The 17,147-nt window shown below is 41.9% G+C and overlaps 1 protein-coding gene across 2 annotated transcripts in view; it reads left to right on the forward strand.

Annotated features, from left to right (window-relative positions):
- Nucleotides 1-6,015: 6,015 nt before the first annotated feature.
- Nucleotides 6,016-17,147, forward strand: part of fbln2 (fibulin 2) — a 79,109-nt gene continuing 67,977 nt past the window's right edge. For both annotated transcript variants that reach the window (XM_023424742.2, XM_087178887.1), the window contains exons 1-2: nucleotides 6,016-6,097; nucleotides 8,427-10,363. In XM_023424742.2, the coding sequence (XP_023280510.1) occupies nucleotides 8,533-10,363 (1,831 nt within the window). In that variant the 5' untranslated portion in view covers nucleotides 6,016-6,097; nucleotides 8,427-8,532. The remainder of the gene's footprint in view (nucleotides 6,098-8,426; nucleotides 10,364-17,147) is intronic.

Below are 17,147 nucleotides of genomic sequence, written 5' to 3' on the forward strand. Positions count from 1 at the left end.
CTATAAATGGGACTTATGATGGCAGGCTTTTCTTTCAGCCTTTGAGTGTGGCCATTCAGAACAAGTATAACTTTTGTCTTTAGACAGACTTTTCAAACACTGCAACAGCAGGGCCAGCCCTATAATCGTGAATGTTGCTGATAGACTGACTGACTGATCATATTTCCACCACTGGTCAGCCAAGTGTGGAGCCACAGTCTCCAGGCGGCTCGGGAACTGCAGGGGAGAGGAGGAGCGCTTCCAATACACTGAGCCTCGCCTCCGTTACAGCGAATAAACTACTTTCATTACATGTATAATTTTTACCAAAGGAGGCAGAGGAATACAAATAGGACAAAACTATTTGTGGATCCCAGACGGAGAAAAACTAAGAAAGATAATCTGTCTCAGGCTGTCTTAGTCTGTCTTTGCCAAGGTGGCCCAGGTTGAAGTTCATCCTGTGGCCCTTTGCTGCCGGTCATCCTCTCTTTCTCTCTCTCTCTCTCTCTCTCTCTCTCTCTCTCTCTATCACTGTATTAAAGGCAAAAGACTGAGAAAATAACTTAAAACAAAGATATTGTGTCTCTTCTAACTTTCTCTATGATCATTTTACAGTAAATGCAGCTGAAATCACAGCTCAGTGTTTATCTAAATTTATTCTGTTTGATGATTTTGTCAAACGATGTTACAGTTATAAAATCAGGATTTGACGATAGGGGGTCCAGACATGTACTAAGTTTTGATTTAGTCTTTTCATAACAATGTATGATATGACAATGCATGTTAAGGCTGAGCTAGTGAACCCAAATGCGACAGAGGCAGGAGACTTGAAAGTTTTGAACCGAAAAGAGTATTTATTTGGGAAGCTGGATGGGTCTGGGCCTCGGCGAGCTGGGCTGGGCAGGAGGTTTGGCTGGTGCTGGGGCTGGGCTGAGTGAAGGGAGGCAGGCTGGTCCAGAGAGTAGGAGAGCAGGGAGATCCAAGGCTGAAGGTCAGGGTCAGAGGGGAGCAGACAGAACTTCAGGCAGAGAAAAAGCAGAGTTGGTTCAATGAAGCAGGTGAAGAGCAAACTTGCACTGAGTGAAACAGACACTACGATCTGGTAAGGTGCATGTGGCACAGCTGAGTCTTTGTAGAGGAGTTGATTAGCGATGACCTGCAGCTGGTGAAGCTCTGCTCCGCCTCCAGCACGTCTGTCTCGACTCACTCGTGATCACACACACACACACACACACACACACACACACACACACACACACACACACACACACACACACATACACACACATACACACACACCCACACACACACACAAACACACACCCACACAAGCACACACAAATCCACACACACTCACACACACACGCACGCACACACGCACGCACACACACACACAAACACATCCACACACACACACACATACACACACATACACCCACACACACACACAAACACACACCCACACAAACACACACAAATCCACACACACTCACACACACACACACACACAAGCACACACGCACGCACACACGCACGCACGCACGCACACACACACACACACACACACACACACACACACACACACACGAAGAGAGAGAGAGACTCTGCATGCTAAGCAGAGCTAGAGGCCATGAGATTGTGACTGTGTGTGAAAGGGGTTATTTGTAGTAATGAACCTACAGAGAATTATCTCCTGAATCTGCACCTTCCCTCAGCTTTATGGAACTTCGTAGAGAGTGTCAGCTCATTGTTTCGCTCTCTAGCCCACAACTTCACTTCACTCTGTAGTATTTTTGGCTGGCATCTGGTGGCTTCAGGAGGCAGCTGTTTTCAGAGACAAAGCTTTAAAAACCCACTGCACATCACCTGCTCAGCGGCAAACAGCAGACAGACCCAGTTACAGACCAGCTGGTGAACATAGAGGAACATTTAGCAGCTACACAGCCAAATATTTTCATTTGGTAAGACCAAAATCAGAGCTGAGAGATGGACAGAAACATGACTCCAAATGAATGATAATGTTGCTCTATGCCAGTTGGATATATGAATATAAAGCTAAGAAAGGTAAACGGACTGCACTTACAGCGCTCTTCCTCATTCACACACACATTATACAGCGCTTCTACCATACATACCTACACTCGTACACTGATGGAATAGCCATCGGAGGCAATTTAGGCTTCACTATCTTACCCAAAGATACTTCGTCACATGGACTGGAGGAGGCAGAATTGAACCACGGACCTTCTGATTAGTGGACGACCTGCTCTACCTCCTGAGTCACAGCCGCTTAGAAGTTCACCATATAAACTTAAAAAGCGATGATATATTTGTGTTGTGTTCCCAACTTGTTCTCTTTGCCCCAAAGAGGCCAAAACAACAGTTGCAGCTACTGTTTCCAATAGTATGTTCCTGCAGTACCAGAAGCTGCAGTTTCAGGACCCTACTGTTTCGCACCAGTGCCACCTAGAGAAGAGGAGTACTGGAGGCTGATTTCAGGGCTGCAGTTTCAGGACCGTATTTCTATGTAGTTTTAAAGGTTTATTCCACCCAAATACTACTTTCTGTCTTGTAGCTGCTAAGACTTGCATGTTGGGTAGTTTTTGTGATCAGCATAATTAGGTAATTATCAGATAAAGATGGAATTATCTGCTATGGCCTTTGCAGTCACTTTGTAAAGTATATATATGTATATATGTACTGTATACAGGTCCTGTTGTCTAATAGCTGTAGTGTCGCGAAAAACTAGGGGCCTATGGAAACTGCAGCCTCCGGTTCACACCCTACTCACTGTTTCCAGGTCAAAAATGAACTTTGCTCACAAAAAAGCATGCAACAGTCAGTACAGGGCCATGCCTCAATGAGGAAAGAGTCACGATGATGAAAGCAGTAAAATCTCACCTCAATATCCAGATGTCTACAGTAAATCTCCATTTTGAAAGGTGATCAATATTTGGTTTGATTCACCCAAAATTCCTCTGTCAACACAAGACAGAGATAGGCTCAAGAAAGAATAAAACTGATGCTTTTGAGTTCCCGTTTTTGCAACATCTGGTCAATTTTAATAAATTGTTTTCTCTGATTATAGCCAACAGAATACAACTATAATACAGCTTGTGTACTTCCAGAACCTTTTATTTAGGAGATATCATTCATTCCAGCTGCTCAAATGGTGTGGAGTGATTATCTTCAAGTACATCTTGCACATATATAACATGATCTCACTTTCCTCCAGCTCCAGCTGGTTTGGAGGAGACAGTGATAGCAGTCTAAATTTCAAGCCAAAGCTGGGAACAAAAGTAGACTTAATTTTTTTTACACATGTACTGAACTGACACCCACCCTGAGCGATCTTTATACAGATACGTGAAGCTTACGTGTTAGACAGTATCGATACATTATTCCAGCCAATTTTCAAGTGGCCATAGACGTGGTTCCAAAACCATTTTTTGAGGCCCCTGCCAAGCCTCTCTTCAATGAGCCATACAGGAGGGACACCAGTGAGTCTTGAGCCAGATGCTCCTTGGTGACCCCCACACATGAAGCCTGCCTCTCTAAGGCCTCCCTGGCTATTTCAAAGCCTTGTCTGTGTCTGACAGCTTTCCCCTGGAGATCACACTGGGATTCCACAAATCTCACCCATGCGTTGTCGAGTCTCACACAGTGTTTTATAGTGGGGCTGAGTCTGATCCTGTTATACACATTCAAAACCCAGGTTGGTTCACTATACCATGGCAACCCCTCTCTGATCTTATTATCCTACACTGTGTCATCTCTGCGACTTCAGAAAAAACTGCAGTTAACTCCTGGGAGCCTTGTTGTCACAGACAAGACTATTTTTACATGTGAAAAATAAGGCAGCTGGCCCACAGTACAGTAGATTAAATAAGAAATGTAGGCCTAGAAGCAAGTTTTGACTTGTCCTTCCGCTGACCCAGCCCTGAACACTCTGAAGTGAGTCCTTTCTATTGTTTTACCTCATCTCTCATCTGTTGAAAGCCGGCCCACTCCCCTGGCAGAATTCTTATCTGCGATCAGAAGCGATATGCTTCTCACAGCACCGACCACCACTTCACCCCAGGCCCTGACAGCTTCTCATTAGAACCTTTATAATCGCTGCTGGGTGGGGTCCAGATTAGTGATCAGATCTTTGCGCTCAAACATGATGAGTGAGTGCATTCAAACCTCTAGCACGCTCCATTTTATTCCAAACAACACTCACACTTCCTACGCTCTTTGAACTCACACGTCCACTGAAGGTACTGTGCTGGGCCAAATTTATGATGCCCTCCAAAGAGGCCACTTCAGTTAAAGGAAGGGTGTTGGGCTGCAGTTGTAAAGTTACTGCCATTTGCTGTTACGGGGTCATGCTCCCTCCAAAAGGAGGAAATATATTAAAATGACTGTGGATGAAATGTGTATCCAGAGATGTGCTCACATGCGTCTTTATCCCTCCGTGGAATAGGGCTCAGTGTGGGATCACACAGGTAATTAAACGCAGGCCTGTATTTGAAGATTTGGTCTTCTGTGTGCAGTTGAGATAGCCTATAGCCTTGTGTCATGCATGGGCTGCAACTGGGAGAGACAGACAGCAGCATGAGTGATGATGTGAGCACAAGGCTCTTGTTTAGGCAAGGTTACGGCCTACCATTTAAGAGGTACATGCAAGATCCTTAAAAACACAGCGGTAGACAGCAGTTAAAGTTTACCCAGGGGCTAACAACATGTCTCTAAAGGAAATATAAGAGAGTGCACTCATCTCTATGCGGAAGGTACAGAATTTGAGCTAGGTGACAATTAGCTTAGAACAAAGACTGGACGCAGAAGGAAACCGCTAGTCTGCCTTTGTCCAAAATTTAAAAGATAAACCTACTCACAACAGATTGTATCCTGTTGGCTTAATTCATTCATGACTACAAATGTAAAAATGTTTCACAGGGAGATTGGCTACATGCTGTGCCAATTTCTAACAGTGGCCAGAATGTTGCTAGCAACCAGCAGAGAGAATGGTTACAACTAGGGCTGCACAATTAACCAAAATATAATCAAAATCACAACATGGCCAAGTGCAATATGCAAATCACAGGAGCTGCAGTTTCTTTGATAAAGGTAAAATGTGTCATATTGTTGTGCATTGTTAGCAGTAGAAGTGTTGTGGTGCTACAGAGATGCCCCGACCTTCTCCAGACATAAAAGAGCATGTTTGTTTGGTACAAGACCAACAAAAGTCACATCATCATTTTTTCATTTTTTTCTATGAAAATTAAAAAATACAAAAAATGACCATTCCAACTGAAATTGCAATCACAATATCTGCCAAAATAATCACAATATGATTTTTTGCAATCATAAAACCATAACGTGTCATTTTTTATATCTCATGTTGGACAAAACAACTGAGATAAAACATGTTAAGATAATTAGCCAGCTATAAAGTTGCAGGTAGGGACAACTTGAACTTTGTGCATAGCCAGCTGTTTCCCCCTGCTTCCAGTTTTAGGCTAAATGAAGTTAAATCACCTCCTAACTCCAGCTCCATACTAAATGCACAAACATTAAAGTGGTAAACTACATTTACAATCAAGAAGACAAATATTTTAATTTACAATATATTTTACAATTGCGTTTTGTAAAATCAATATTCCTGTATCAGACTTCTTGTTAAATAGTTGAAGTTATTGAAACTGTAGATGCTGTTTTTTAGTCTTTTAGTATATTTTGCTTTCATGGACACTGGGGGAACATAGACTACTACTGTATGTGTTGGATGTTAGTGCTTTGTCTACTTTTTCTTCTCTTTTTAAACTAATATTTTTATTTATGTACATTTAATTTATATCAAAGTTTCATTGTGTAGCAATAGCAAGTGAAGTAATCCTCCTCATCTGAAGGCTACGTGCTGTGTTGTGTGGGCCGGCCCTGCCAGTGGAGCCTGCTGTTCATTATGGATCATGATTGGATCTCCTCCGGAGTCTCCAGCAGGGGAAGTTCTTCGTACCTCCCCCTCCGCCTGCCTGTTGGTCCCAGCAGCGCTGCCGTGGTCAAAAGGTTCCCACTTGCGGCGCTCAGAGGATCGGCAACAGGCGGCTCTCCAGCCCATTAGTCCGCACACGACAAGGTAACACAAACCGGTGTCTTCACGCAGCTTTACTCGTTAAACCGTCCAAAGTGACCGCAGATTTTTCTTTTTTTTTTACTTCTATCGACTTTTCTGTTCTCCTGCTTAAAAAACATTAATGCACGGATGCTGTGGTAAGAAGTTTATGAGTACAACAGCACGGATTACTCTGTTAAACTTTACTTTTATTGGTGAATTCATTGTGCCATCAGAAGTTAGGTTGGATGAGTTTTTTCCAGTTATCAGGTGGAGAGAGATGACAGGTTGCAGTGCAGTTTGTGCACAAGAGGAAATATTTGCAGTGTTGCTAATGCATACAGGTGTGACAGAAGCTCAACAACAAGAAAGGATGCATAGACTTATTCAGTGTTTTTGTAATATAATAGACTCTGTAGCATTTACAGCACTCGCGCATTCTTTAGTGTCTCCTTGTGTAAATGAATCTCCCTGCACACCCCAGAGTGGGTTACAGTCTCTGGCAAAGATGCATTTTCTCTCTGAGAAGTTGTTCTTCCACAGTTTCTTAATCATCAGACGATTCCTCTCCTTTCTCCTTTCTTTTTGACCATGTTGGCAGAGCTGTATGACATCAGGGACTGTTTAGGGATCAGCTGCATGTGTGTGAGTGTGTGTGTGTGTGTGTGTGTATGTGTGCAGGCAGAGAAAGAGAGGAATCCCCCATCCCTCACTGCTATGGGAAACACCAGGCTGCTTAGTCTTCTCCATGTGCATTCTTTCGCAGCCATGCCTTGCCAACTTTTATTATGTCTAGCACAGTAGCGATGCATGTGACTTTCCCTGACAGAGCTGCAGTCATAGTCACTTCTCAGGCTAGAAATAAGCTCAGTCTAGTGTCAGAAGGCCTTCGGGGCAGGCTGGGGGGGAGTTATCCCCCCAGGAAGGTTGTAGCATGAGGTCCAACTCTGAGAGTTAAAGGTTAAGAGTTAAAAAAAAAAACGCCCAATTATTCAACTCCTCTTTTTTTTCTGTGCTTCATAGAGTGCATTTTGTGGTTCACGGTCCTTGGCTTTGACATATCAAAATCAGCCTTTTTATTGGAATGATCTGGAAAACTCCAGAGCAAAAAAAATCTATTTTAATGATTAGACCCGATTTTACCAGTGAGCCTAAGAAATGTATTGTGTATGTGTACATTAATTATCATTGTCTTATAGAGGGGAAATGTTTGGATCATGTTAATGCTAATAAGCTAATAACAAACACAAATCGATATTCCAAACTAAATGCTTCAAAATAATAGTTATTTCTCTATAAATGGAACAATTCAGCCATATATTCCATTATATGGGCAAGGTGTTAGGTTTTTGATGTGTTGTGATGCTTTTACATTACAAAAGGTAAAAGTGATAAAAACATTGTTTAATGCACTAATGATCAAAATGTGTAAAGTTTCCCGATCTGTTCAGGTCATTTTACTGGATCCTTCTACATGAGTCAGATGACGATGTGATTAACAGATGATGTGAATAACTGTGCAGGTTTACCGACTTCTGACAGCAATATTCATAATCACACTGGTGTGAAATACAGCACTTCATGAATACACCATGAATATCAGCCCAAGAACAGAGCAGTTAGATTTTGATGCGTGGGTGTGTGTTTACTTACAGGACAGCCAGCATGCACTTCCATGGGAAAATATGCCTGACCTCATTGATATTACATTAGATCTGTCCAAAAACATGTTTGCAATGGGAGTAGCGTGGTAAATGTAACAACATTTTCTCAGGTTCAGAACAGAATTTGAGGTTATGATTTTCTTTAGTTGATTTTATTGAACAGATTTTATTATTTCATTTATTAATCAACTGGCGAAATGGACTAATGAAATGACTCCAGAATGGAGCTGTGCGTAGTCAGTCTTATTAAACACATCACTGACAACAAGAGTCGGTAGTCAAAGGAGACTGCACTTTGGTCTATAATCATAAAGTGTAATCAATTTTCAACAAAGTCAGCTGCTGAAGCATTATGAAGCATCAATGTTCAGGAGTTAGACTTGACGGTTGATTGCAAACAAGATTACTATGGCTCTTTTTAATGGAGATAAACGTGGATGTGGTAGAAATGTAGAACTTGGGCAGATTCCAAGTTTCATCATGGCACTCTCCATAATGTTGCAAAACAGTGTGCTGCAGCTGATTTTAATGAGGACTATGTAGTTTTAATGCTAGGACAAACATGAGGCTGAAAAAATTAAATTGGACTCTTGTGAGCTCAACTATGAAGCCAGATGTTGGTCTGCTTTCATTTTGAGAATAAGCCTCTGTCTCCCTGTCTTTCTCTCTCTGTCTCATATTTCCTCCAGAGTAGAGGTGATTCAGACGGACAGAATGTGCCAGAAGCCTTGAAGATAAACTAAAGGCTTGGATGATACCTGATTTCCTTTGATTGTTGAACGTACACCTGGTGCCATGGCCTGTCTCATGAGAGCTGAAGCAGCACTGCTGAGATGTATGTTGCTTTTTCTCTACCTGAGTGTCTGCTCGTGCCAGCGTGACTGCACTGGTGTGGACTGTCCCCTGCTGGACAACTGTATCGAGGAAGTACTGGAGAGTGGCGCCTGTTGCGCTTCATGCTTACAAAAAGGATGCACATGCGAGGGTTACCAGTACTATGATTGCATCAATGCTGGATTCAAGAACGGCAAAGTGCCTGAGGGAGATTCCTACTTTGTGGACTATGGCAGCACAGAGTGCTCCTGCCCTGTGGGAGGAGGCCGGATCAGCTGCCACTTCATCAGCTGTCCTGACCTACCACCAAACTGCATTGAGGTTTTAGAACCTGAAGATGGTTGCATGCAGTGTGAACGCATCGGGTGTGTCCAAGGCGGGCAAAAGTATGACGCTGGGCACTCCTTCCACATTGAGCCCTGCCGGGTCTGCCACTGCCCCAATGAAGGGGGGAAGCTGATGTGCTACTCTGTACCTGACTGTGATTCAGAGAAAGCTCCAGCGACAAAGGAGGACACAGTCAGGAGGCCAGGTTACCCCAACATGTTTGACCAACAAGGCAATACAGATCAATTCTCAACACCATACCACCCTCTTCCTAATGGGAATCTTCCTCTTTTCAAATCACCGTTGGATAAGGAGCCAGAAGACTATGATTATGGTCCTACAGACCTTCCAGAGAAATACCCTCAATCTCTGGTCCTCCCCACCCAGTCCTTTTCCTCCAACAAGGTCATATCTGTGTCTGGAGGCTCTGACAGGTCTGACAGAACCTCTGCACTTCAGAGTTTTGACAGACATGGCAAGCTGGAGCTGAGAGAGCATTATGGAGTTCATGACCATCCTACAGACAAAGAGGAAGTGACAGAAAATCCCCCGGGAGAAGAGCAGAGTACCGCCAGGCCACATATGCACGAGGACACCACTACTTCCTGGCAGTCCTCACAGGGTCTGACAAGTCCACAAAGTGTCTCATTCAGTGATCTGAGTCGACAGACAGATTTAGAGAATCCATTGCATGCACACAGGAGTTTGGGTGCTGACATATTTACAGTAAACCAAGGTTTACAGGGTGAAACACACTCAGAGTATCCACATATGAGTTCAGAGAGTGTAGTACATCATCAAAGAAGCTCTGAGACGCAAACACATCACCAAAATGCATCAGATAGTGTTACACCCAGAGGTTCAAGCAGTCGGATCGACGTTAGTCATCCAGTCAGAGGTACAGAGAGTAACGTCAATCAGGAGAGACAATCAGATACAGTGAATTTCCCAACGTACACGCAGAGAAGTCCAGAGAGCGTGATCCATCCCCAGGCAAGTTCAAATGGTCAAAAAGAATTACAGGGGACAGTCACACCAGATGGTGAGGAAGGGGTGGATGCAGAAGAGATGGAGGAGGAGGAGAAGGAGGAGGAGGAAGAAGAAGAAGAAATGGTAACTTTTCCAAGTGTCATTGAGCCTGAAGAAGAGGATGTGTCCTTTAAGATAAAGACAGAGGGGACGGAGAGCAGCGACCCAACCAGCAGCTACAAAAAGACCACACCAGAGCCCGGGACCAGCTCCCCCACGGGGCCTGACTTCCACACGACCCCCATGGTCCATTTTATCACAACCACCAGCACCCAGCTGCCGGTCAGGGTCAAAATGGATGAGAGTCAGCCCAGCAGAAAGCCAGGTCAAAGGCTGGTTAAACCTCACAGTGAGGACAGGGAGGGGGTGAAAGAAAGAGTGACGGAGGAAGAGGAGGAGAAAGATCGGTCCATTTTACTCATCAAACCTGATGAAGGTAAGTCAAAACATGTTTATATGCTTTCACATGCTCATTTCACAACATTTTATTCATTTATTTTTTTCAAATAAAAGACAGTGATTTCTATTTCAATGCATTACTCATTCATGCATTGTCAATTTGAGTGTAAAAAAAAAACGTGCAACGAATGACGTTGCCAGAAATTTCACAAAATAGTTTTTGGCTGAGTTACAGGCCTCCACCAAAATTAAAAAAAAATGAATAGCAAGAGCAGAGGTGTTACGGAGTGGACTACTGCAACCTTTTATTGGTGCAAGATGGATGAATCGCTTATTTATTCAGGAATTGCATAGTGCAGATATATTGGTATTGGTGTATATGTCGGCTGAGAAGTAACAAGAAATTAGAAAACAGAAATGCCAGTTCTTTGTGTCTCTATCACATAGTGTGTCCACCAGGGTGCACCAAGAGGTTGAATTTTTACCTTGTAAAATGTCCTACTCAGTGTGTATCTTGGTCATAAAAAAAAGCTGATCCAAGGTTCTTGTTGTTGTTGTTGTTGTCATCATGTATTTATGTTTTAAAAAATATGATTGGCCAGTATATTCATTCATCATTCATACCGCTCATCCTTCTAGGGTTGTAGGGGAGCTAGAGCCAATTGGCCAATATATCATAATTTTTAAAGCCTTAAATATAAACATCGGTATCAGTTGGGCTCCGCTTCTTATTTTAGACAGTATTTCACTGTTCTGCTTGTAGATACCTGCATCACAACATAAGCAACTGTTGTGATATTGAGATTTGAAAGTGGTTCAAACAGGGCCACTTGTTGCATATCACCCCATCATGTTCTCTTGGATCCATTTCCATTAAAAAGGTAGATTATGGACATTTCAGTGAAAACAGAACAAATAGTGTCAAAGTAAAAACTAACGTAACGTAACAGTAAGAGACCTTGGTGTAAGTGCTAAGTATGCTATTACGTCTATTCTATGTGCAAGAAGAATTGGATTTGTAACACTAGATATGCCATTTCATACAATTTGATCTCAGCAGTTATTTGTATTTGATATAAATACTGCTTTAACAATATAATTTTGACCAAAATAAATAAATGATTTTCTCAATTTTGTTTCAAATAGATAGATAGACCCAGAAAATGAGTTCCTCTGCCACACAAATAGAAATAGGAACAAAAAATTGTAACAATGGCAGTGATAAACTGGGTCATTTTTAGTCCAGTCCCTAAATAGAGGATGAATTATTCACCAAAATGCTGCCACTTTGGTGTTTTTAATTACACTGTCTGGGCAAACGTCCCTGTTAATAAAACAGCAAATAAAACGTGTTCACTCTCACTTAACTGTCAGTGCACAGTCCTTATTAAACAAGTGGGGAGGTTTGAGGAGCTCTGCATATTGTAGGATACAGTTGTGCCTTTTGAAGACTATGGCTGCAGTGTAAAGGTTTCAGTAAGGCTTGTATACAGTGGTACAGGAGCCACACACGCTGGTGGCACAGAGAGTTGATGTGAGAGATTGTTTGACAGCTGTATGAATTGTTTCGAAATTTGGGTCAAATCTGTGGTTTTGTCTCTATTATGTTTCACCAGCTACTTGCTAATTGTCTGTCTCTCCTTTGGTGCTATGTAGGTAGTGTATAGTAGGTTGTTGAGATGAAACCAGAGACAGCTGAGAAAGGAGACGATACATGTACAATCATTTCCTGTAGCTGTGTCACGTGGGTTTGTCCACCTCCCCACCCCTTTAGGAGACCAGCAGCAGGTCTGAGTCTGTTCACTCCAATGGGAGAAGCGAATGTGATCACACATTATGATTCTTTAGCCTCAAAGTCACCGATGTATATTCTGGATCAATTTTCACCTCGCCTCAGATCTTCAGAACATTTTGACATTAAAATGACATTTTTCAGACAGATCAGGAGAAAATGAACTTTATTCAGACGTGTCTCTGTCTCAGGAACAAACTCTCAAGAGATCTCACAACTCAGATCTCTTCTCTCTGTCGCGTTCCAACCACAGAAGTTTAGAGGGACCTATATGTGCAGCTGAAATGAATAAAACTTGTATTTCTTTGCTTAATAAAACTATTATTGGGGCACCTTGGTGTGTCACCTGGTAAAGCGCGTACCACATAGGCTTAGTCCTAACCGCAGCAGCCATGGGTTCGAGTCTGACCCGTGGCCCTTTGCTGCATGTCATCCCTTCTCTCTCTCTCTCTCCCTGAATTTCCAGGGTATCTCTCACTGTCCTATCACAATAGAGGCAAAAATACCCCCAAAATAACTTTCTGTTTCTAGCGTTGTATTGTCGTTATGTTTTGACATGAACAAGCAATCATGGCCACGCCCACTTAGGAAACAGAAAGTGTAGACCATTTCTTACCATTGTCGCTGCTTATAATGCACCTTTTTTTTTCTTATAGAGTATCTTTGATGAAACTATTGGTTAGGGCAGCTTTAAAACACTTTTCAGCTGAATGTTACAAAATTGTATGTTTTTAATCTCAATAGCACACACTTGTGTGTTCTCCTGCAGCAGTTCATAAATCTTAGTTGTATTGCTTTAGCTGTAGCATTTAGTAAGAAATTGTCCTCACAGTCCAACAATGTTCCCTTTCTCTATCCTGTTCTAAATACCAAGCCTGACCATATGTCATGAACGTATGGAAGGAGTGGAGACACTTGGCAGTCCCTAGGTACCTGAACAGAAACATAAATAGTGAGCCCAGGTTCTGTCTGGAGCAGGGAGTCAAACACTCCTCCAATGGTGAACATCCTCTCACCGCCTTTTCATACCAGTCGCCTCCATCGCTCAGCCAGTGAACAAGGCCGAGCCGCTGTTTTACTGCATGTTGCCTCAGCTCTCCCACAGGAGACAGACAGGCTGCAGAGAGTTTGGATTTGGTCATAAATCCTCCCTGGCCTCCAGCTTCTGGCCCCAGACCTCTGCTTCTTGGAGTTGTACAGGTGGCAGCTTTTTCATATGGGGGTGATAGCTGTTAGTGTTAAATATTTATTCCCTCTATTCCTTTAAAAGAAAATGGAAAGCTACAATATGCCTGTTTCTGTGTATGTATTTGTCAGACACATATTATGATTCTTTAAATCAGCCAATGTAAAAGCTCTCATGAACTGGACATACAGTAGACTGAACAAAAGTGTATTCTATAAACTGATGGTACAGTGAAGTCATAAAGAACATTCAGACCATTTAGCTGAAAATTTAATGGACTACTATTTTAACATTTGATCTAAAAAGAGTAGTGGGTCGTTGCTCTTTAAATGGGAGAGCTGAGTTATCTGATCCATTGCTGATAGATATGAAATGGCTTTTTAAAAGATGTGTGCAGCATGAGGCAGTAGCAGATCCAGATGTTGTGCCCTGGAGGGCTTTGATATACAGACTTACACTGTAGCTACACTGTAGACTCATACAGGGATTGGGCACAGGCCTATATGTACAGTATATAAACAGTAATCCTGCAATAACATCATATTAGAGGCATTTTCATAGTGGAAATGATTAGACGATTAATTGGAAACCAGCTGAACATAATACTCACTTTTTTTTGAAAATCCATTAATTGCATAATTGATTAATTTAGTTAAAATACCAAACACCTGTCCCAGCTGCTCTAACGTATTTCGTGTGAAAGTTTGCTGCTTTTCCCTTTTTCCTGTCATTTAATACCTTTTAGGTTTTTCTAACTGTGTGTCAGTAACTTATGATGGAAATTTTTCTAACTGAACAATTAAACAAATCCTTAACAAGCAGGCCATGAGTGGGGTTTGTTACATTATTTGGATGAGATCTGCTTCTGTCCTCACTCAGCCTCGACAGAGTATACAGAGTGAAAAAGCCTTAGAGTCTATTTACTTAAACCATGTTAAGATCCCAATATCTTAACCTGGTGACAGCAGTTACTTATTTTTCAATAAGAGTAAAATAGGTTTTTACATAATGAAAATCATCACCAGTTGCAGCCCTGTACATTTGAAGGGAAAGACGTTTTCACACTGTGCAGCGTGCTGAAGGAGGGAGACACATGAAACAAAGATACTGCCCCAGGTGAAAGCGACAGGTGTGTCAGTGATGTAAAAATTGTGAGAAGTCCTTAACTCTGGTACCCTCACTAATACTGCAGCAGAGATGACTTTGACACAGCCCTTGGCGCTCATGGTGCCTGCATGCCAGATTTTTGCCAAAAAATCAATTCAGTGTGGCTACATTTTGGATCTAATGTCCATGTTGAAATAAAAGTTCATCAGTTCACTTTTAAATCACAGAAAAAGATGCTGTTTATACCTCGAGAACTGGCCTGAGAATCAATTCAATTTTTTATCAAGAGACTCAAAAGGTTTTATGCTGTGTCATAATAATGCAGTGGTAGCTGCCTACACAAGAACTGCTGTTTGCTAATTTTGTATACTTTGAATGGTGACAATTTGCCACAGCTTGCATAAATTATTATGAATTACAACGGGGCTCACTTATGGTTTGTCTCAACTCTGACTAAAATATTTGCAAATCAATAGCTGTCAGGGGCCCATCAAAATCACGGTTTTCAGTTTTATATTTGTATTGCACTTATTGAAATGTTCCAAAATGGCATGGAGTATTAAAAATAAATATTATTACCACTTATTTCCTTCGGTTACTTTCCTCTCAAAAATGACGAAGTAAGGCCTGCCGGGAAATCCTGATCAGACCACTGTGTTTGCTCCGTGTCATTTGAGAGTAGACGTCACCTGTTAGCAAGAAGCGGGTGTTTTTCAGGTAATGGACGATTAATTTGGCAGCATAATGTTTATCAAGCTCAAACAAAGAAGCGGCGCCCAAAAGAGATAAGATAGAAGAGAACAGGGTGAGTTTACAGCTGAAGTGACGAAGTTAGAGAAGTTTTCTACTCACCATGCTTCAAGTTCGTCGAATGCTAGCAGCGTTGACCTGCAGCCGGAGGCTAACGTTAGCTGGATTAGCTATACTCTATAGAGGACAGCGGAGCCGGGGATTTGGACTCGAGCAGTGTTTTAATGACTCTGTTGAGCGCGAGGCCCGGCGGATGAACTTCTAATGGGTGAGTACAGGTTTCTGTTTTTATGGAGCAGGATCAGGGATTCAGAGAATCTATAGCAACGTAATTGTTACGTCTCATATGTTGATATGTTGATGATCTGTGTTTGTGATAACATGTGGCCGCTGTGCCATTATTTAATGAACTGTTGTGCTCATGTTGATGGCTATTTGTTCTATGCTTATCGACGCACTGTGTAAGCTGCCTTTGTGTCGTTAGTGTTGGCTGGATAAAGCTATTTGAGATGCTTGATAGTTGCTGTGGTGGTTTGAGTGAGTGCAGGCTGTTAGATTAGAGTTGATGGGAGTTGCATGGTGAGCATCACCATGGTGACATAGCCATTCTCTACAGTGGCTCTGTGTGATATTAAGGATCTAATGCAGGGCTGTTGTGCTGAATCAAACTAGATCATATAGGTGTTGGACTACTGTGTTCATAAGACTCTCCACTAAAATGACATCATGTGAGACAGATACACTGAACACGTGTAATCAAACCGCTGATTATAGAGACTATGTTGATGATAAAATTATCCATTCTAAGGCCATTTGTACATTGATTGATGGTAACAAGGAAAAACTAGTGTGCAGTGGCTTGTGGATCAAGACCAGGGCCTGTATTCACAAAGCATTTTTATCTTACCACTAAGAGTACTCCTAAGTTACTCTTAAAGATGTAATACGTAAGATCCAGCTTCTTTTTCCACCTCCATAAGGGGCAGCACTTCACCTCCTTGCCCCTGTCCAGTTAATCATGTGGTTGTTTTCCCCATGTTCCTTATAATTTATTATTTATATGTGCATGTATTGTTGATAGTTAAATTGTTGATAGCACTGAAACAAATTATGAATACTTGTGATACAAAAAGTATGTTTTTATTTACCTATGAAAATATGAAGGCAAGGGGATACTGCATGACACATGGGTGTCAGGCTACAGCAGCATGGGGAAGGGTAAATGACATCATCACAGAGGCAGAATCATAAAATAAAGTTTATTGCCAGATAAGTTTTTACTTACAAGATATTTGGCTTGGTGTTTGGTGCAGTATACAATAAACATATTAACAGGGAATAATAATAAAAAGGTAAAATACTACAACAAGATATATACAATGAAAAAAACGGCGTACAAAAGTGTTGACAAAACTCCTTCTTAGCAGGATGTGCAAAAAAATCACAGTATAGACAACATCTGTTCTGTGCAGGGATAATACTCCAAGGTGTTACTTTGCCAAACACTTAGTTTCCGCGCTGATCGGGTTGTCTCAGTTGGAGATGTTACTGCATCCCTCACAAACTCCACAACGATCATTTTTCCCTCGTGATTGACTTGTATCTTTTAAATCATTCAGTATCGTTTAAGGTTTCCAGAACACTGTGATGTGGAATGACAGCAGACCTTTAGGATTCTCTATGATTTGGTCGTAATGGGTTAGGAGTCCTCTCCACTGCTTCTAACTTCTCCCAGACTTAGGTGCTACTCTTAGACCTAAGTGTCTTTGTGAATTACTCTTAGTCAGAGAAGTGAGGAGTCCTTAAGTTAGGACTGAGTGGCCCATTATATTTAGGAGTCAATCATAAATCAGCAAGATATTAGCTACTTTTAGCTTAAGATGCTTTGTGAATATGGGCCCTGATTCCAAAACTTCTTTCCAAAAATGACACATTGCGTTGTCCTGTCTTGCACATGCTGCAGGATAAGCTTAGGAGGAGTTATCT

Source organism: Seriola lalandi, unplaced genomic scaffold, assembly GCF_002814215.2.
Source record: "Seriola lalandi dorsalis isolate HSWRI2012SDOR001 ecotype SW California unplaced genomic scaffold, Sedor1 jcf7180002054748, whole genome shotgun sequence".
NCBI lineage: Eukaryota > Metazoa > Chordata > Actinopteri > Carangiformes > Carangidae > Seriola > Seriola lalandi.